The sequence below is a fragment of the Medicago truncatula genome, chromosome 7, assembly GCF_003473485.1.
Source record: "Medicago truncatula cultivar Jemalong A17 chromosome 7, MtrunA17r5.0-ANR, whole genome shotgun sequence".
Lineage (NCBI taxonomy): Eukaryota > Viridiplantae > Streptophyta > Magnoliopsida > Fabales > Fabaceae > Medicago > Medicago truncatula.
In genome coordinates, this window is record NC_053048.1 from 36512585 (window position 1) to 36534203 (window position 21619).

The window sequence follows — 21619 nt, forward strand, 5'->3', positions numbered from 1 at the left end:
GGGAGGAGGAAATAACTGTCTATGCAATTAAAATATTAGTTGACTCATCAAGTTGAAGTTGTATCTGAGGTTAGGATCTGTCATACCTCTGCATGCTGTGGATTTTTTCACCTCCCACTGGAAAAGGAACTGCAATACTGCAAGGTATGAAGTATTTGAAGCTCTTTAAGACACCTCCAATTTGTGAAAAAATAAAGTCACAAATATTTGAAGCTGATATGAGGTTTAGTGACTTGATCTTATATGCTTACTGTATATTTGGTCATACTCATATTATTCATATATGTATTTCTATGGTTTGTAACCTAAAGTTGAGTTTCATTTCTGATATAGTCTCAATGATTTCATTCTCATTCAGATTTGAAAAAAATACTATATATGTAGACACTTTAGTTGTTATCTAATGTGAATCAGAATGAAATCATAATGAAATAAGTACCAGTGTTGCGTGTTAGCGTTGGCGTGTTAGTGTTGTGTCCGATGTTTGCGTCTGTGGTTGTGCTTCATAGTTCATGGCCCACATTCGTGTATATTGAACAAACGGATCACCATACCTTCAAACCATCAAGCTCCCTAATATCATATTAGTGTTGGCGTGTTAGTAAATTTTTCAAATGTAACTTCCTAAAAAAATAAAAAATAAAAAGTTTCAAATGTAACTAATAATAATAATAATTTCGGAATATGCATGGATCAAAAAGTAAATTAAATATATTTACATTGTGATTTTGATCCATGGTATAAATTATTTCTGAAACAGAAAATAATAAACAATGGTGACTTTAATCTGAAAAAAGGAAAATGGAAGTTTCTTCTAAGTCAACAAACTAGCTTCCCCACTCTTTCCTTGGTAGGCCATATTTGTAAAGTGGTCTTTGTTCTTCTTATTATATGTTAAATATACTTTCATCTTTCTCCTCACACTCCTTTCTTTCACACTAGACTAGAAGCTACCATACCACCTTCCACTCATTTTCTTTTCCAACAAAGCCAACATTGTCTTTAAAAGCTTGTATTCACTACCAATAAACTTGTATTAAAACAATACTTTTGCTACAAGACATAGAATAACTTCGAATTAGTATATATTATTAATTCAAAGTTGTTGGTTGCAACTTCACCTTTTGCTTCCTTTGCCTTCAACCATTTCAGCTCCTCACCAAATTCAAAAACCAATCAATCAACATGGCAGAATCATTTCTCTTTAGCCTTGCTGAATCATTTATCACCAAGGTTGCTTCTCGTGCTGTTGAAGAAGCTTCATTGGCACTCGGCGTCTATGATGATCTACGAGAGATTAAAAACACTGTGTCACTCATCAAAGCAGTGCTCTTGGATGCTGAGTTAAAGCAGAAGCAGAATCACGAGCTTCGTGAATGGCTGCAACAGATCAAACGTGTCTTCTACGATGCAGAAGATGTAATCAATGATTTTGAGTGCGAGGCATTGCGAAAGCACGTAGTCAACACTTCTGGTAGCATCAGAAGGAAGGTACGACGTTACTTATCCAGTTCTAATCCTCTTGTTTATCGCCTTAAAATGGCACATCAAATCAAACATGTTAATAAGAGATTGAATAAGAACGCTGCTGCTAGGCATAATTTTGGCCTTCAAATCAATGATAGCGATAATCATGTTGTAAAAAGGCGGGAGTTGACTCATTCGCATGTAGTTGATTCTGATGTGATAGGAAGGGATTACGATAAGCAAAAAATTATTGATCTCTTATTGCAAGATAGTGGTCATAAAAGTCTCTCTGTTATTCCTATTGTTGGAATTGGAGGCTTGGGAAAGACTACACTTGCAAAGACGGTGTTCAATGATAAGAGTTTAGACGAGACATTTCCATTAAAGATGTGGGTGTGTGTCTCCGATGATTTTGAACTTCAGCATCTGCTCGTTAAAATCCTCAATTCAGCTAGCGTTAGTGATGCCACTCCTAACCTCATTCACGAAGAGAACATTAAAAACCTTGATGTGCAGCAGCTACAAACTCATTTGAGAAACACACTTGCTGGCAAAAAATTCTTGCTCGTCTTGGATGACGTGTGGAGCGAGGATCGTGTCAAATGGATAGAGGTGAAGAATCTATTACAAGTAGGAGATGAAGGAAGTAAAGTTTTAGTGACTACACGTAGTCACTCAATTGCTAAAATGATGTGCACAAACACATCTTACACTTTGCAAGGTCTTTCTAGAGAGGATTCCTTGTCTGTATTTGTCAAATGGGCATTTAAAGAGGGAGAAGAGAAAAAATATCCAAAATTGATAGAGATTGGGAAAGAAATTGTTCAAAAATGTGGAGGGCTTCCTTTGGCCCTAAGAACATTGGGGAGTTCATTGTTCTTAAAAGATGATATTGAAGAGTGGAAGTTTGTTAGGGACAATGAGATTTGGAATTTACCACAAAAAGAAGATGATATTTTGCCTGCTCTCAAATTAAGTTTTGATCAATTACCCTCATATTTAAAACGATGTTTTGCCTGCTTCTCCCTCTTTGTAAAAGACTTCCACTTTAGTAATTATTCTGTCACTGTGCTTTGGGAGGCTCTTGATTTTCTTCCATCACCAAACAAGGGTAAAACCTTGGAAGATGTCGGTAATCAATTTTTGCACGAGCTACAATCAAGATCTTTCCTTCAAGATTTCTATGTCTCTGGTAATGTTTGTGTATTTAAATTGCATGATTTAGTGCATGATCTTGCCCTATATGTTGCAAGAGATGAGTTTCAATTGCTGAAATTCCATAATGAAAATATAATTAAGAATGTTCTCCATTTGTCATTTACTACAAATGATTTACTTGGACAAACACCAATTCCCGCAGGACTGAGAACCATACTTTTTTCCATTAGAAGCCAACAATGTAGCTTTTTTGAACAATTTGGCATCAAGGTGTAAATTCTTGCGAGTTTTGCGGTTAACTCATTCTACATATGAGAGTTTTCCCCGCTCAATTGGTAAATTAAAACATTTGAGATATCTCATCTTAAGGGAAATAAAGAATTGAAGAGCCTCCCAGATTCAGTGTGCAAACTTCAGAATTTGCAAACTTTGATTCTTGAGGGATGCTTAAAGCTTGAAAAATTACCCAATGGGATAGGAAATTTGATCAGCCTTCGACAACTACATATAACCACAATGCAATCTAGTTTTCCAGACAAAGAGATTGCCAAATTGACTTCTCTAGAGTTCTTATCTATCTGTTCTTGTGACAATTTGGAGTCATTGCTTGGAGAATTAGAACTACCTAATCTTAAATCGTTGAGTATTATTTATTGTGGGAATATAACGTCTTTGCCACTCCAGCTTATTCCAAATGTGGATAGTTTGATGATTAGTAATTGCAATAAGTTGAAATTGTCTTTGGGCCATGAGAATGCAATTCCCAGGTTAAGGCTCAAGTTACTGTATATTGAATCTTTGCCACAATTGTTGAGTTTTCCTCAATGGTTGCAAGGATGTGCGGACACATTACACAGCTTATTTATTGGTCACTGTGAAAATCTTGAGAAACTTCCTGAGTGGTCATCAACTTTCATTTGTCTAAATACACTTACAATTACAAATTGCCCGAAACTACTCTCACTCCCTGATGATGTGCATTGCCTCCCAAACCTTGAATGCTTAGAAATGAAAGATTGTCCTGAATTATGTAAAAGATACCAGCCAAAGGTAGGACATGATTGGCCCAAGATTTCACACATCAAACAAGTTAACATTAAATCATCAGAACATGAAAATTAAGAGGAATGCAAGGATATCGCTGCCAAGTTAAAAGGTATAAGTTGCTCTTCTTTGTTTCTGTAATATAAAATTATTGAGGAAAACATTCTGATTCGGTTTTGTATTTCAATGCAGAACTGAGGTAACAACTTTCTGTTAATTGGTTGCTGCATATTGCATGTTGTTATGTTATTGCGCTGAAATGTTTGGCAAATGGAGTGGCTGCATGTACTAAATCGCAAAGACCCGTGATTCTGTCTTGTTACTGTTGAAGGCTTGGAATTAAAAGTGGGTTGGCAATGCTTTAAAGTGAAACAGAATGTTGGTTATCAGCTTGAAGTGTAGTGCATGATTTCTGGATGTATTAGTATTGTTGGATTCTAGTTTTGTTATATACTCATGTTCTTGTCATAGGTATCTATAGTGACAACTTTGATGCTATTTTTATCTGTTTTGTTATCTCTTTGCACAACTTATGCTTGAGAGTCCCAAGTATATTTATAAAATAACTTCTTTGCATTTGGAAAAAAGAGAAGATTGAAAAGAAAACTGGAAAACACTGAGGTTGAAGAATTACTATTAAATAATTTCAATTCAATTATTTAGCAAATCTAGTTTAGGTATATGAACTACTTTTGGAAGCCTTTGTAGATACATTTGTTAGTATCACATATCACCTACGGCTTATGAACTAATTTACTCAACATTATAAGTTTCGGATTCAAAAAATTCTAAAATTGATTTTGGGTTTTTATTTTTTTATTTTTTATTATAATGTAGGAAGAGGAAATATTTAAAAGTAAATTTACTCATACTTGTTGTTGTTGTTAACACGATGATTTGATTGATTGTTTTGCATGCAATAAATATATATATATATATATATATGCACTGTAAGTGTAAATATCTTTTTTTTTTTTTTTACAAAAGTGTAAATATCTTCAATACTGTCAATTATCACATAATTTTTATGAGATTTTTAAAGCAATTAAGACCAAAGTGAACATTTTTAACTATGACGGTTTATGATTGATTGACAATATAGATTTTTCTTGAGCTACTAGTATATCAAAGCTAAACTAAATAAATATTTTACACACACAATGCAATGTGTAATGAGTCAAAGAGATGAAAATGGCAATATAGAAAATATGAATGTGCCCCTCAAAAAAAAAAAAAAAAATGAATGTGAAGGCCAAGGAAACAAGGGATGAAATGTGTGATGAAACTTTCTATCTCTCTCTAATTCTCTTCTCACTGATTATTCTCCTTTCCCTCTTTAATTCTTCTTCTATGTCATTTCTTATCTTCTTTACAATTCAATTGTAATGTTTCTTCTCTGATGCAACAAAGGTTGAATTATCCAAAAGAATATCAAACTCATTCTTAATTTTCCTTTACAATTCTAGTATCATTATACAATGCAATAATTTGTTTGCTTAAGTTTGTGCTTTCCCTCATTCTATAAGATTATGCTTTTTGTTATTATGGTTTTGTAGGGAACTGAAGCAATTAGGAGCATAGATTCAACCATATGAAGCACGTTGGAGCTGTGAAGCATTCTTTAAGACAAGTCAGCTAAAATATCTCAGTTTATGTGAGATGACACTTCCCTTGGCCTCAGTTGCCTTCCTTTTCTCACAGCAAAATTCAACAGATTTGGCAAGGAATAAAGGTAAGAGACTCTTTCATCAAGACCTCTATTAAATTTCATCACCACGACATTTGATACTGATAACTTGTTCATACTTTCACAATTTTGAGCAGTTTATAGGGAAGCTGAAGTACTTGAATATGACTTTTTCCAAGAAGCTAAAGAGATTGCCTGATTTTTTTGGTGTTCCAAATCTTGAAAAATTGATTCTCAAAGGCTGTGAAGGCCTAACTGAAAGTTGTTTTGATGAATTTAGAAGACTTCATAAGTCTTAAATCTCTTCCAGGGAAGACTGCATAAGCTGTTGTAAATTTAAAACACTTTCAGAGTTTGGGGAAAGCATGGAAATTCTATCAATGCTTGCCTTGCAAGGAATAGCTGTAAGAAGCCTAGTTGGACTCACTAATTTAAACTTAAAGAACTGAAAAAGTCTTGTTTGCCTTCCAGATACCATTCATGGATTGAATTCCCTCAAGAGTTTTTGATATTAAACTTGTGTGTGATTATTTTTTATAACAAATAGTTTAAAGAGTTGGGTCTCAACATCAACAAGGTAAGGGTGGAGTTCAAACAATAAAAACCTTGTGACAAATGTATTCGTAAATTATATCTACCAATAATATTTTTTTGGCTTAATACTGGTCCCTCAACTTATTTTTGAATTTCATTTTGGTCCCTTAACTTTAAACCGTCTCAATTTGGTCCTATAACTTTACCTCAGTTTACCTAAATGTCCCTTCTGTTAGTTTTTTTTAACAGAAGGGACCACTTAGGTAAACGGAGGTAAAATTATGGAACCAAATTGAGACAGTTTAAAGTTAAGGGACCAAAATGAAATTCAAAAATAAGTTAAGGGACCAAAGCATATATTAAGCCTATTTTTTTTTATACTAGCAGTTGTATACTTACATTCTTAATGAACAAGAAATATGTTTTATTCTAAGATTAAATTAATTTAAATTTCATTTCAGGGACAAAATACAATTCTTAGTCCATCAACTTCTAGAGTTTTTTTTAATGAACAAGTGAAAATGAAATTATATTAACATAAACAAGAAGTTCTACCCAGCGCAAGATGTGCTGCAATAGAGTTTAAACAAAGTATCTTTATAGTTCAAGAGAAAAATAAAAATAGAAAACAAGTAATCCAAATTAAATCGCTACTCTCAAACATAAAAGGGGAATAAGCCATAACGAATAAAAATCAAAGACGAAAGTATGATTTTTCCCCTTCAACCACTAATAGGAGAGCAGCTTTACTTTTTCGAACGAGAATGCATAGATTATTCCTTCGGCTAAAAGATGTGAGGATTTATTTCCTTCTAAATCACTCAAATACAAGATAATCAAATCAGATATAACAACGTTCTAATGCATATAGACAAAAAAGACCTGCATGACTGAATTAAATTAAGTGATCCGAAAAGTACACCAGGTTGATAGAAACAAAGTCTAACCAATGCAACACCAGGTTGATTAAATTAAGTGATCCGAAAAATTAAGTGCCTCTTTAACATTTTACTATATAAATAATGAGAAGAGGGAAGAAAATACAACGGATCAAAAGTATAATAGGTATTCAAATCTAATCTAATACTTAATAAAAGTACCTTAGTAAAATTAATTTTTTCTATTTAAATAATAGAAGTATGTTTTCTTACTAGCTCCCTATTCATCATCTCTTGCAATTACTAATTGTGAGGAATGCGATATGATATATCTTAATTCACCACCGTGGCTCCATGGCTTACAACGTCTTATTTTTGCAAAATTGCTTGTTAACTTGAAGCACCGACATAGAAACAAAGTTAACAAAACACACAAGATCAAAACAGACATTAACAAACAAAGTTTCATAACACAACACATACATTATTCAATTTCTGAAACAAAACACAACACAACACAATGTTTTAGATATGAGTTATATCACACCGAACAAAATCAGTGAAACAAAACACAACTTTACATGATTCGATTCGATGAGACGACATGAATCTCAATCGCAAAAGCATGAAATTAAAATTAAATCTGACTTTGATTTTTATTACACAAATGCATCTAATGAAGCTAAAATAAAGTAGTTATAGAACAATTACATTATTCAATGCAATGATAATTTGAGCTTTCTTCAATCGCGTAGCACATCCGACACGGTCGCCGACACGAGAAGTATCACAAGCAAAACCGCAATCATCTTCAAATTAGACAATTGATTTATTCATTTAGATAATATAGATTATTTTAAGAGATTAATTTTTTCTCTTAAAAAGTTTAAATTTCTACTAGTGAGGGATTAATATATTTCTGAGTTGACCATAGGCAGAGATACTATTTAGAAGTTAATTGTTTGGTTGATTAGGCATAATGTATTTATTAGAGTATAAAATATCTTATCTTAAATTAATAATATAAAAATACTATTTCCACATTTCTTTTTATAAGAGCTAAACTTTTCTTTTTGGGTACACAAGAAGAGCTAAAACTTTATTTGCTAAAAAACTAAACTTAATTCTATTTTTGTAGGAGAATTAAATAATATGTATAAATATTTATATGAGAATTAAATATTTTATAATATTGCTCCCTCCTATTATAATATTTATATTAATGACTAAAAGAGCAACAGCTTTTGTTTTAATACTAACAAGGTGCCCGTGTGTTCTTCCAAGTCTATTATTTTTATGCATAGAAAGAAGGAAAAAAAAAAAAAATGAAATGTTAGAGGAAAATAAATGAGAAACTAAACAAATAATCAATGTTGATGATGTTCATCGTTCCGGTTCAAAGTGATTAGTGATCTAATTTCTAACTTGTCCATAAAATAATGGAGTGGTACAAGATAAATATGTGATTATCTTAAAAAAAGTTACTTAGGAAATAATAGATGCATAATACATAAATATAACATGGGTTTAGAAAATGTATTTTTAACATATAATATTCATTCTCATATCACATGCATGATTTCCAAAAGTCATATTAAATGAATGTGAGGAGAATATATTCTTTTTTAAGATATATTGGTGGTGTCATGCATATAGTTTGTGATGTTCATTGTGATTGAAATGCACAACTCTAATACTCATATTTAATTTATGAGAATGAAGGAGGATAAATTGTGTGTGATATTTATCTAATATTGAAAATTGATTTTTAATCTAAACTAAATGATATGTTAATTGCATTTTCATTTTTTTTGAAAGAGTGTATTTTTATATTATCTTTTCTTAATATTCGTAGCGCATAATTTCTAAGTTAAAAGTAAATTCTCAGTTTTTTAGTAAATTTTCATTTTTTAATTAAAATTATTTAAATTTGATCTCTAATTTAAATAGTTGATAGATTTTACTTATCTCATGATTGAAATTAAGATTACCATAGTTTCTTTTCTTCAAAAATAGGAGGGATATTAATATTGAATCCTAAGTTTTTATCTATCTGTCAACATTTTTAAATATCAACATCATAATATGTTTAAAGAAAAAACAAATATAAAAATATTCAATAATAATAATGATAATAATTTTCTTGAAAAAAAATTGTAACAAAAAATGGAAGAATATTAATCATATGAAATAATTTGAGGTAAAACTATTCAAACTAAATTTTAATCTTGTCGTTTTTTGATCTCTTCAATATATCTTATTAAGAAGTCATTGTTGGTTTTGAACTGGCTCGGAATATAACTTGAGGAGCCGTCATCCATACATCTTCTCTCTCAACTTTTGTTCCTAAGAAAAAAACTCTCAATTCCTGGGTCCCACATGTCTTTCTTTCCTTAGTTATCCTTCCTTTGAAACAAACAATGGAAGCTTTCTTGATTTTCGTTCTTTATGTCCACAACCTATCCATCCTTCTTCTTTCTTGCGAACCAAACGTACCCTTAGGTTGTAGCCGTCATCCATACCTTTCTCTCTTTATCTCTCAATCACCGATCTAAAACTCCTCCACCGCCTTTAACCCTTTAATCTAATCCCTTGTTCCTTCAAGATGTAGTTGATTCCAGCGGTGGTGCGACGAGCAGCGTCGACCCTCCGCTCCACCCATCGTCCAAATCTCTTCCGTAGCGGTCGATTTGGATGAGACTCCCCTCCATGGTCATGTTCGCTGCCACCATGGATCTCAAGGGGTTGTTGGTTCTCAACCGGATCTGTGTTCAGCAGATTCGGCGGCATGGTTTCGTTCGTTAAACGTCGTCGATGATGTTCGATGGTGGTGATTAGTTTTGCTCAAGATGCATCCATAACTTAGGTTTTGGACTGTGTAGTGCTGGATCTACTTCAAAACCCTTGCTAGCGTGCTTGATTCTGTGTTCCTCAGATTCGGTTCACAGTGTGCGGGGTCCGTTGGACTCGAAAGGGCTGAAAATGCGCGCTGTGAATTGTCGCAGGGGCTGTTGGTACGTGAATCTTGTCCGTGTTGGTGGTCGATTCAGACACCATATCTCAAAAAGATAGGCTCGTGCTTGTCTCTGATTAATTGGTACGTTCTCAAAATTGTCGAGTAACGTGTTAATTAGATTAGATGTTTTCCTCTCCGGCAGTCAAGCTTCAGCTTGGATTCCCAAGCTACCATCGTCGTCATCCTCAAGCTTTTCGTCGTTCTTCAAGGTCTGATAAGGGACGCACTGTTGTGTTGATCGAGATGTTTCTGGATAGTGGCTGAGATTCTGGTCTTAAGTTTCAAGTATTTCACCCCGCGTCGGAAGGAGTGTCTTATTTGGTATGTACTTTGGGGTTCGAAAGAGCATTTATCATGTTGTGCTTTGCAGGGAGAGGAGGGTGCGTGGATCTGCTCCGTGTTGACTATCCTCGTTTTGATAGACCTACGTTTTGTGGATAAACTGGTTAGGTGTATATCCCCGGTTTTTTTTTTATGTATTTTTTTCCTTTTTTAATAATATATTTATGAGCGCATTTGACACTAGATTAGAGTTGGGTACCAACTTAGTTTGGAGCCACTCTATTTTATGTCTTTGCTCTTGCCTTATCAAAAAAAAAAAAAAAAAAAAAAAAAAAAAAAAAAAAAAAAGAGTCATTGTTTTAATTTGCCAAAAAAATCATTTGACTAAGATCATTATACTGAAGTGGAGCCATGGGAACTTAGAAGGTAAATTTCAAACACATATGCAGCCACTATGGGTATAGTACATGGTATGAGTATGGTACCGGATACGATAATAAAAAAATCAATTAGGTACATGCACTTAAAAAAAAAAAAAGAGTTTTTATGTAACATCACCATAGAAGTTTAAAAGTAAAAAAAATGGGTATAACCACAACAACAAAAAAAACTTAAATACACAAAATATATAAGAAAATAACAAATTTCACTAGCAATGAGGATATATGGAGTATCAGACAATTAAATTCCTCTCAAAAAAAAAAAAAAAGACAATTAAATTATTCAATTCAAAACTAAATTGTTTAATTCACAAGAAAACATCCCAATAAATGTTTAAAAAGTCAAAATGTGTTTGGTTACATCAACAATGAAATTCAAATACACAACTAATGAAGAAAAATAGAGGATCAGACAATTACGTTTTGCGTACTAGTATATGACCATCAGTATACATCAACATTTAGTACACACATATCTTTCTTTGAGATATGACATCCACTGCTGTAGGCTAGAGATGAACGGATATGCTATTGTTGGCTTAATTTGATAAAATTTTAATTCATGAGTTAAAACCCAATTATGTTTCCCTTAAAAAGAAACCAATTATGTTGTAATATATTTATTTTTTTTCTAGTATAAAAAAGGGCAAAGTCCAAGAAAACAACAACAAAACTAAACAAACATTCTTATGCATGTATGCCCCAAAAATATCATAAAAAATAAGCTTTTGAAGTTTCCTCGGAAGGGTCTCCAAAGCAAACAAATCATAATTATCCATAGAAATGCTAAGTTAACAAGTTATTCAACACTCATATCTCCTTCACGTCAAGTATGGTTGATTTTCAAGCCCACTCTTCAACAATTGTCGGATACGGTGAACTAAAATAAAGATATTTCCATTGAACTTAAAATTGTCGGAGGTCATGTAAACTAGATTCTTCGAGCCGCTTTCCACTATAAGGTGAGAAAAATGTTCCCTCCAAGCCATTTCCAAGGCCAAGTACAATCCCCCATATCTCAACATGTAAAGCATCACAAACTCCAATCTTCTTAGCATAACCATTGATCCATTTTCCGTTTGTATCACAAAAAAGGCCACCACACTTGACAATCCTACCCAGATCTTTGCAAGAACCATCATTATTAAGTTTGATCCATTCTTCTCGCGGTCGCTTCCAACCTATGTGGACAATTGTCTTTAGCTAAGTTAAATGGCTCTAACTAATCTTTGGATCATTAAAGGCAGGTTGAGAATCAAACCAATAAGTTGTCTAGCACTAGTGGTGGTGGTGCATTCGATGATCTTTCACAATCCCACTTTTCATGAGAATCAAACGTATTGAATTAGACTACCATGTGATTCGAGAAAATGTATTGTAACACTTCCATTTTATTTTCGATTTCTCAACACTCACACTTTGTAAAACTTCCTCGTGCATTTCTTTATTCAACCACTCTATTCACAAGGGTTCCTTTTTATCCATTACAAAGGTATTGCTTTGATTCATTTATTTTGTTGAATACGGGTGATTCATTCATTTTATCCAAAGTAGAAAACTAATTAACTCATCAACTACAAATGTCTACAAGGAAAAAAGATCTAAATAATTGAACTGAATTAAGTGATCCAAAAGGTACACCGAGTTGGCTAAAACAAAGCCTAACCAATACGACATGAGAGACCATATCCGACCAAAATATTACGGTCCAAAAAAAGATGATCAACATTTGCAGTAGTTCCACGGCCAATCAGACATAATTGAGAATCAACCAAAATAATCCAAATATGAAACAAATTATCCTTTGTGAACATCAGAAAATAAAACAGAGTTTTTATTGAAGCGAAAAGCTGTCCATGTCATTGAATCACATCCACAAAGGCCCATTATTTGGAGGCATGGCCAAGCATGAATAAGTGCGTGCTATTGTGACTCGTGAGTGGAACAGAAAAATTTCAGCCAATGGTATTATTAGTATATGCTCTAGAAGCATATAAACCACTACCTTTTAAGAAAACAATTCAATTATATAAGTTACTATATGAGGTATTCCAATGCTGTTAATGTATGGTTTTAGCACATAAAAAATTTACTTTTCTGCTCACAAGTTAAAAAAATAAATAAATACATGAGGAGAGTGAATTTAGAATGAGAGCACAACAAGATTTCTCCACCCGTGAGGAAGTGGGTCGGCAAAAGGGCAGTGGGACTGGGTTAGAAGCACTCACGAGACCTAATACTGCACACTCACAACTTCCAAAATGTGAAACCTTTTGGGGGCCTGGGTCCCATTACAAAATACCTCAAAATTAACCTCTATTGACATTTTATTGTTAAAATAAATTTGTGTTTAATCTAGCAATTTTTGTTTATTATTGTATCAATATATTAATTACATTTGAAATACAAATGTTTAGTATTATTTTAAAGTCCAATATTTTTTAATTTATCAATTTATTTTAGTTAAAGAATTTTTCCCTTTTCATCTGGGTCAAAAACATTAGAACAAGAGGGAGAGACAGAGAAAAAAACACAATAAAAATACGAAGAGTTTGCCTTATGATTGTACCATATAAAGTGTGTTAGAGCATTTTAATATAGATGATGAACTAACAACATGTGGACACAATAAGATGGGAAAATGAAATTCTAATACTATGGAATAATGACCCTGTGCACTTAACTAAATTCTCACGGCAAATGTTGAAGCAAGGATGGTGAAATGAGGCACTCAAAAATGAATGAATATTCAAAATCAACATGCCTAATTTTTATTATATCTATCTTCGTCTTTTAAAAATAATTATATTTTTCTCTGTATAAACAGTTTATAGGACCACTAATTTGATGGTTGTGTAGGATTTGAGACTAGGAATGTTTGTTATTGTTTCCAAGCTCAAAACCTTCCATAAAGAAAATGAGCACCCACTCATAAATTTTAGGGGAACAAATGATGTCAAACACAACTCCAAGTTGAAACAAAATGACTTCCACTAAACTAAACTATCATTTTTTTATATATTTTTTGGTAATGTTATGTCATGCCTCTTGTCTTGAAGATAATTAGTATTTCATCCTTAGGCATTAAAATATTAATCTCTAAGTTCATATAAGGATAGTATATGTTATCTCTGCATCTCATATAAAAATTTAGTTTAAGGTAGTGCACATTTCTTAAACAAAATATTGAGTGCACAAATTTCTAAGAAAAAATAAAATTTATTGACTAAAATACTCTTACCGATAAAGTAGTTATGAAGTAGTAAGGTGAAAAAATTGTAAATAATTTTTTATTAATATTTAAAAAAAAATGAGACAAACAAATATTGTAAATGTTACTATTACCCTATGTGCCTTAAGAATGACAAAAAGCTCGTGAAGTTTATCCTTTTCAACTTTTAGGAACCAATGGACCTATTAGCCTTAACTAAACTTCAGCTATAAATACTTCTCATACATAGCTTCACTCTCCAAATATACCAAAATCAAATTCCAAACTTATTTTTCTTAGGATGAAGCTCTTGTGGAAAACTCACATAAGGGTACAAGTGAGTGAAACCCTTTATCCTCATCATCTATTATTCTCATATTTTATTCTTATATATTTCATATGCTTAGACAAATTCTGCTACATGTATTTAACCATTTATTTCCATGGCTATGTATATATTTTACAGATGATTCAAATATTTTTAGCAATATTTGTGGTGACACTGGTGTATCCAGAAAGAGTTGAAAGTAGAAAAGCAAAAATTGTGACAACTTCATTTGTGTACAATGGTATAAATTGTAGAGCACATAGTGCTTCATTGACAGATTTTGGTGGTGTTGGAGATGGAAATACATCTAATACAAAGGCTTTTCAGTCTGCAATTAGTCACCTGAGTCAGTATGGTTCTCAAGGTGGTTCTCAGCTGTATGTTCCAGCAGGAAAATGGCTCACTGGTAGTTTTAGTCTTACTAGTCACTTTACTCTCTATTTGGATAGAGATGCTGTTCTCCTTGCTTCTCAGGTATCTCATTAATTTCTACTCTTTTTGGTTAGCAAGTGTTCATTACGTGACTTCTGAGCTATGAAGCACGGACACTCCTCGGATTAGGCGTGTCCTGATGTCGGACACGTGTCGTGTGTAACTACACTTAATTATGTGATTTTTTCAAATTATAAGTTGTGTTGGTGTGTCAGTGTCTATGTCGTGTTCGGTGTCTGTGTTCGTATCCGTACTTCATAACTTCTGAGAGAAAATAATTTAATATGTTAAATCCTTTTCACCAAAATCATGTTTTTTTTTTTTTTGTCAAAGTTGCCTTGGTTCCTAAGGAATATAGACCATCGTAATCTAGAATTCGATCGAAAGATAAATAAAGTCTGACTAATGACTGTTATAGTCATGATTTTTTCTAGGATTTTCCTAAACGTTTTTTCTTTAACTGAAATTCATTAACAATTAAGTTAAACTACTTGATTCACTGAAATGAAGTTAGATAAGGCAAAATCTATTATGATATACGCTACCGTAAAACCAAACACATGCTAACAATTTTGTTGGAAGAAAAATAAGAAAGGGTCTTTAAATTTTTATATTTTGCAACAAATACTTAATATTCATCTCTTAATATCTAGAAAATAGAAGTTTATAGAGGGAATCACGTGAGGGAAGCTACAGATTCAATAAACAAATGAAATGTAAAGAATATATGTCACAAGTTTCCTCACTTTCTATTAGAGCAATATTCTCCATTGTTAATTGATGAAAGCAATATTTCATTTTGAGAAATGATATTTGTACAACCATTTTGTGATAACTTTTGTACAACTTTCTTTCTCATACTCATATGATGTTTTCATCCTCTCTCTTCCTTTTTCTTTCTCTATTGTTTTTGACCAATAAAAAAAAAAATGAATGTACAAATATCATTACTCTTTAATTAAACACCTAAACCTTTGATTCACAAAAACAACTTTATCGTGACACACTTTTGTTTTATTCCTGCATTCACACACCAACTCTATCATATGACATAGTGTGTGGTCCATTAAATTTTTGTCTTTTGCTATCTAGACTAGAAGAACTATTCTAAGTGTGACACATTTTTGGCACTTTCTTGTGTGCTGCTGCTAACTTTATCTACTTTGTTTTTTACTGTTGTACTGATAAAATAATTTAGGATATAACTGAGTGGCCTGTGCTTGAACCATTACCATCATACGGTAGAGGAAGAGATGCACCAGCAGGAAGATTCAGAAGCCTCATATTTGGAACAAACCTCACGGATGTTATTGTCACAGGTATGGGGAAAAACATAAAAAAAAAAAATTCAAAGCAATAGTTGAGTGATTGTCACAAGTTATTAACATCTAAGACAGTAACTTAATTTGTGCATATATGTCAAAACCAAGAGAAAAATGTGTCTCAAGACCCTCAACTCATTCATTTTCTCTTGTTTTTGTCAAATCAACATCGATTAAGCCACCGTCTCAATCAGAAGATTAAAAGAATTGTGAGGTTCTACTTCTAGAAAACAGTGTCAGTTATTGTTACTGTTTTAGACAATGTTTATGTAGTGGTCCACGGCAGAATTTGTCATCATAGATATATATATAGATAAATTTTAATATCAACTATGCCCCTTTTGTTAACAGGGGGAAATGGCACCATAGATGGTCAGGGTGCATTTTGGTGGCAACAATTTCACAGAAAAAAGTTGAAGTACACTCGTCCATACCTGATTGAACTTATGTTCTCAGACAGCATCCAAATCTCAAATCTAACTCTCCTTAATTCTCCATCATGGAATGTTCATCCTGTTTACAGCAGGTAACACTACTACTAATGCTTATATTTTTTACTCTTCAGAGAATATGTCCTTAAACTCACATTTCAACACTATACAGCAACATTATTATACAAGGTATCACAATCATTGCTCCTATCTCATCTCCTAACACTGATGGTATCAATCCAGGTCAGTATTTGAAGATTTTCAAATTATGCTACTCCCAATAAAAATGTATGATTAATGCTTGATGCATAAACGTTTAATTAAGCTGTTTATCCAAAAATAATCTAACAGAAAAGTTAGCAATTGCATTATCAAACATTTGATACAATGAAACTAAAAAACAATGGATCGGATTGATAAATATTTTGTAATTTTCCTTTTATGTTGATGTTAGATTCGTGCACAAATACAAAAATTGAAGACTGCTACATAGTTTCTGGGGATGACTGTGTTGCTGTGAAGAGTGGATGGGATGAGTATGGCATCAAATTTGGCTGGCCTACAAAACAACTAGTAATCAGAAGACTAACATGCATTTCACCGTTCAGTGCAACCATTGCCTTAGGGAGTGAGATGTCAGGAGGGATACAAGACGTCAGGGCCGAAGACATCACAGCCATTCGAACAGAATCAGGTGTCAGAATCAAAACAGCTGTTGGTAGAGGAGGGTATGTGAAGGACATATATGTAAAAAGATTTACCATGCATACTATGAAATGGGCATTTAAGATGACAGGTGATTATAATTCACATGCTGATACTCACTTTGACCCTAATGCTTTGCCTGAGATTGCAAATATCAACTATAGAGATGTTGTGGCTGAGAATGTTACCATAGCAGCTAGGTTTCAAGGAATCTCTAATGACCCTTTTAAGGGAATTTGTATTGCAAATGTGACACTAGGGATGGCTGTTAAGGCCAAGAAAAGGTCATGGACATGCACTGATATTGAAGGGATGACTAGTGGTGTGACACCTCCGCCTTGTGATCTGTTGCCTGATCAAGGGCCTGAGAAAATCGGGGCGTGTGATTTCCCAGCAGAGAGTTTACCTATTGATAATTTGGAGCTTAAGAAGTGTAGTTACAGCATGAAATATGTAATGTAGTTACTGTTGAGGAATGATCTGTATCAAACAGTTTTTTTTTCTTTTTCTTTTTTCTCTACTAGTTTATGGAACTTGATGGCTTGATGAATGATGTAAGATTCAAAGCTATTTTGATAAACTTTTTACAAGTATTTGTATTAGTAATCTTATACAGATTCATTCTAATTAAGCCAAATAAACACAAGTGGTGACATAAGAATTAAATAAAAGGAAACCTCACAACAGTCTTATTCAATCTCAATATAATTTGTCAAAAAGAAGTTCTCAGTAAGGTATCAAGTATTTCACTATATACATAGAACGGTAAATGCAAAATCTCAATAAATAGGTGGATCAGGATTGAACTTCACGGATTCTCTCCAGATGAGCTCCTTGATATCTGCTTCAGTGAAAGACGGTTTCTCAAAATCAAAATTGAAAGGTCTGGAGCAAACAGGTTCCTCGTTAATATCATGGAGAGGTGCCAAGTATTGGTGACGCAGAGCCTCGTCAACTATATAGAAATGGTCAGAAAATAATAGAAATTTAGAAGGGAATAAAGAAAAATAAAATAAAAGATCAAACATATGAGTTTACCTGTAATGCGCCTGTTTGGATCAAAAACAAGCATCCTCTCTAACAAATCAACAGCACCAGGAGACATGTTGGGAAACCTAGCAGCAAATTGCTGCCTTGGATATTGAGGAAGCTGTTTTACATATCTACGAGCATTATCACTTCGTATAAATCCAAGGCTGGCGTCATCAGGCGAACCTATGAGCTTTTTGAATCAAAGAAAATTTGTCAAACTAAAATCAAATTTCAAGATGGCTCAAGTCTGAAAAGGATCAAAGAATGTGACATAATTTGCAACATTTAAAGCAAAATGCATGACCTATATCTATTATTACCTCTGTGATCAATTTGAGCTGATGGACATAATCTTTCCCAGGAAATAGAGGTTTTCTTGTCATGATTTCACCAAGGATGCAACCAACAGACCATATATCAATGGCTGCAGTATATTCTGAACAATTTAGAAGCAATTCTGGAGCTCGGTACCATCGAGTAACCACATACTCAGTCATGAAATCAGTTTCAGACGTAGTTCTAGCTAGACCAAAGTCTCCGATCTTAAGATCACAATTGGAATTCAGTAGTAAGTTGCTAGGCTTTAGATCACGGTGAAGAACGTTTGCTGAGTGTACATATTTCAGTCCTCGTAACAACTGATACAGAAAATACTGGAAAAACTTATCGTATCAGTCGCTGTATGATAGTATATTCACAAATTAAATATCTATTGCTATACAGATCTTTGCTTGTTGAGCACTATTGTGATTCAAAAGAAAGGTAAAAAGTCATTGAGTAAGAAAACAATTCAAAAAAAAAAAGCTTTTCAGACAAAAGCTATCATTTCCATTTGGATTAAGCTAATCAAATACAGGAGAATAGATTACCAATGCCATAATCTAAAGATCTTTCATTAGGGAAGACATTAAAAGGCATATGCTATAAAAAAAATAGGTGCGGTGCTAACCCGACAATGATCATCAGTCAATGTTTGATTGGAACGAATTATTTGATGCAGATCAGTATCCATTAACTCATAAACAATGTACACGTCATTGAAATTCTCCTTCTGTGGTGGTCGTATAATGTCCTTGAGGGCTATCACCTGCATTGGAAATTTTTCATGAATCAGGGAGAACTGCGAAGTTATATCTAGAAATTAGCTGACAAATGGCAAGTATCTGTTTTGTTCTAGAAAAATCACTATCCGTTGATCCATTAAAGCATAAAGAAATTATTCAAACAAAATTTAAGTAAGAATGTCTTGAAGTAAAAGGTTTATCAAATTACATTTTCATGATCCATGTGCCGCTGAAGTTTAATTTCTCGTAAGGTCCTTTTAGCATCAATTCTGTTGTCAAATGCATTGCCAACCTTCTTAATGGCAACTTCTTCCCGTGTCTCCGCATTTACAGCAGCACTGAAGGAAAATGGAAAAGAAAAGAAAAAAAAAATTATGTTGCCTTTCACATTGTTGATAACAGAGTCTAAATCCACATGAATGTGAAAAATCAAGTATGGTTGAAAACACCAAATTTTAAGAAGCCGTCGACAAGATAGTACATCTTATCTTCAATTTAACAAGTTTGAAAAACCTTAGGATTTTGTACTTTACAGTGTAAAATTGTCAATCACCTGAAATAATGATCTTATTGTATTCTAAATTCAGCTTCAAACGCTAGCAACATTCTCTTTGGTTTCTTTAAAACAATCACTTACAATCAATAAGTTCAGATCTGGATTTTTTTAGTTAAAACTGAATAAATACCACAAGTCAAAATCTACTAGATTATCTTTCAATTAATATATTCCAATAAAACTCAACCGATGATCAAAAAGAATAAATGTTTAAACTCAAAAATCACAACTAGCCCAGCATAATAGCTCACATTCAGCTTAGAAATCCCATCAAAAACATACTTCAACAAATACACAGCCAACTATGATTTCTGAACTCCCGCTTACATTCAAATCCAAAATCAAAAAAAGGCTTTTGACTGCAATCAGAAATCACTTCCTTCCTCTCAAAACTAAGCCTTCCAAACCCCCAACAAGATTCAAGCAATCACGGCGCGTTTGGATTGACTTGCACTTGTCTACTAATCTAATCATCTGTGTGAGATTATGAAAACGGCTTATGACATGTCTATAAGCTATTTTCAACTTATTTTGATGAGCTCTCCAATAAAGCTTAGAAAACAACTTATAGCTTACGGTGCTTGTCCCTAAGATCGAGTGTCCTGTAGGAAGTATAAACTTCTGCCCTATTTTTTTATATGTTGGACACGTGCGCTTGCGCACACACACATATTTAGAAATATTTGAGTCTAAACCTATTTTTTTAATTCAGATATGCATGTGCCCTTGCACACACACTTATATTTATATATATTTGAGTCTTAAGAAACTGAAGTTCCCAGCAACCTGGTGCCCCTGAAAATATGGAGCTTTTGCTGCGATTGCACACTCTAAACATGCTCAGGGCCGCAACTTATAGCTTATATAAAAACATTTTGACTTTATTTTGTTTTGTTACAGACATAACTCATACATAAGCATTTAATTAAGTTGTTTATCCAAACATGCCTAAATAACTAAGAAAGGGAAACCCTCTACTCCCACAAACAACAACAACAACAAATCAACCCCATAATTTATTTTTCCTTACCAGAAAATACCATAAGCTCCTCTTCCAACAGAACGAATAGGAGGGACATATTTGTTAGACACTTTAAATAAGTTGTTTCTCCAAACATGGCCTAAATAACTAAAAAAGGGCAACCCTTTACCTCTTATGAAGCGCGGACACGACACTGACCCGGTCGATATCGATAATAATTTGAGAAAATGATGTAATTCAGTGCGATCATATATGTCAAAGTTGGACATCTACATGTGTCTATAAAACATGGATACGGATACGGACACCAAACACGACATGAATATGACACGCTGACACCGCCAATAATTTAATAAAATCATAATTCTGTATAATTATATGTGTCGGTGTTAGACATGTGTCTGACACTAGTACATGTCTAATTCGATGAGTGTTCGTGTTTCATAGACGTGTGTCCATCACTGAACATGTCTAATACGAGGAGTGTCATGTCTAGTACGAGGAGTGTTACTGCTTCATAGTTTACCCACAAACAATTAAATCAATCAAGCAAGAAAAAAAAAATGAACCCCATAAAGTTGTATTTCCTTACCAGACAATACCATAAGCTCCTCTTCCAATAGGACGAATAGGAGGGACATACTTGTTAGACACTTCAAATAAATTACCATAGATATTGTACTGAACATAGCGTCCACCATGAGTAAGAACTCCCTTAATATTGTTGTGGTCAGATGAAGCAAGAGACATGTCTGTCTTGTGTAGAAGTTAAGAATCCAAATTAAACCAGAAAATAGGAAGAGACCCAACAAAGAAAACAATGATTTTTATAGAAAGAAGCTAAATTTGTTAAGTGGGGTGCACTGAATTTAGAAGGTACTAGACCTAGTACGTGTTTTAAGGTGTAGTAAAAGTCTTTGACATTTCGTTGGGTTAAGGTAGTATTTGGTTTTGTACACGGTGAAGGAGAGAAAAAATGTGTATTATGACTTTTGACCAGAGAGAGAGAGAGGGTTAAGGTGTGTTTGTTTGCGTAAGCATGTTTATGTG

At 33.3% G+C, this 21619-nt stretch overlaps 2 protein-coding genes and 1 pseudogene across 2 annotated transcripts; 2 read left to right on the forward strand and 1 right to left on the reverse strand.

Annotated features, from left to right (window-relative positions):
* The first annotated feature begins 1064 nt into the window (after positions 1 to 1064).
* On the forward strand, positions 1065 to 4294 carry LOC11406702 (putative disease resistance protein RGA3; annotated as a pseudogene).
* A 9601-nt stretch (positions 4295 to 13895) lies between these two features.
* Positions 13896 to 17550, forward strand: LOC11422557 (probable polygalacturonase). Its single transcript, XM_003624000.4, has 6 exons — positions 13896 to 14054; positions 14184 to 14519; positions 15676 to 15796; positions 16151 to 16325; positions 16403 to 16473; positions 16685 to 17550. The coding sequence occupies exons 1-6, from the start codon at positions 14019 to 14021 to the stop codon at positions 17395 to 17397; spliced, it is 1452 nt and encodes a 483-aa protein (XP_003624048.1). The 5' UTR covers positions 13896 to 14018; the 3' UTR covers positions 17398 to 17550.
* A 46-nt stretch (positions 17551 to 17596) lies between these two features.
* Positions 17597 to 21619, reverse strand: LOC11408151 (mitogen-activated protein kinase homolog MMK2). Its single transcript, XM_003624001.4, has 6 exons — positions 21162 to 21619; positions 19240 to 19369; positions 18917 to 19054; positions 18288 to 18620; positions 17974 to 18157; positions 17597 to 17890 (listed from the first exon to the last, which is right to left on the reverse strand). The coding sequence occupies exons 1-6, from the start codon at positions 21317 to 21319 to the stop codon at positions 17715 to 17717; spliced, it is 1119 nt and encodes a 372-aa protein (XP_003624049.1). The 5' UTR covers positions 21320 to 21619; the 3' UTR covers positions 17597 to 17714.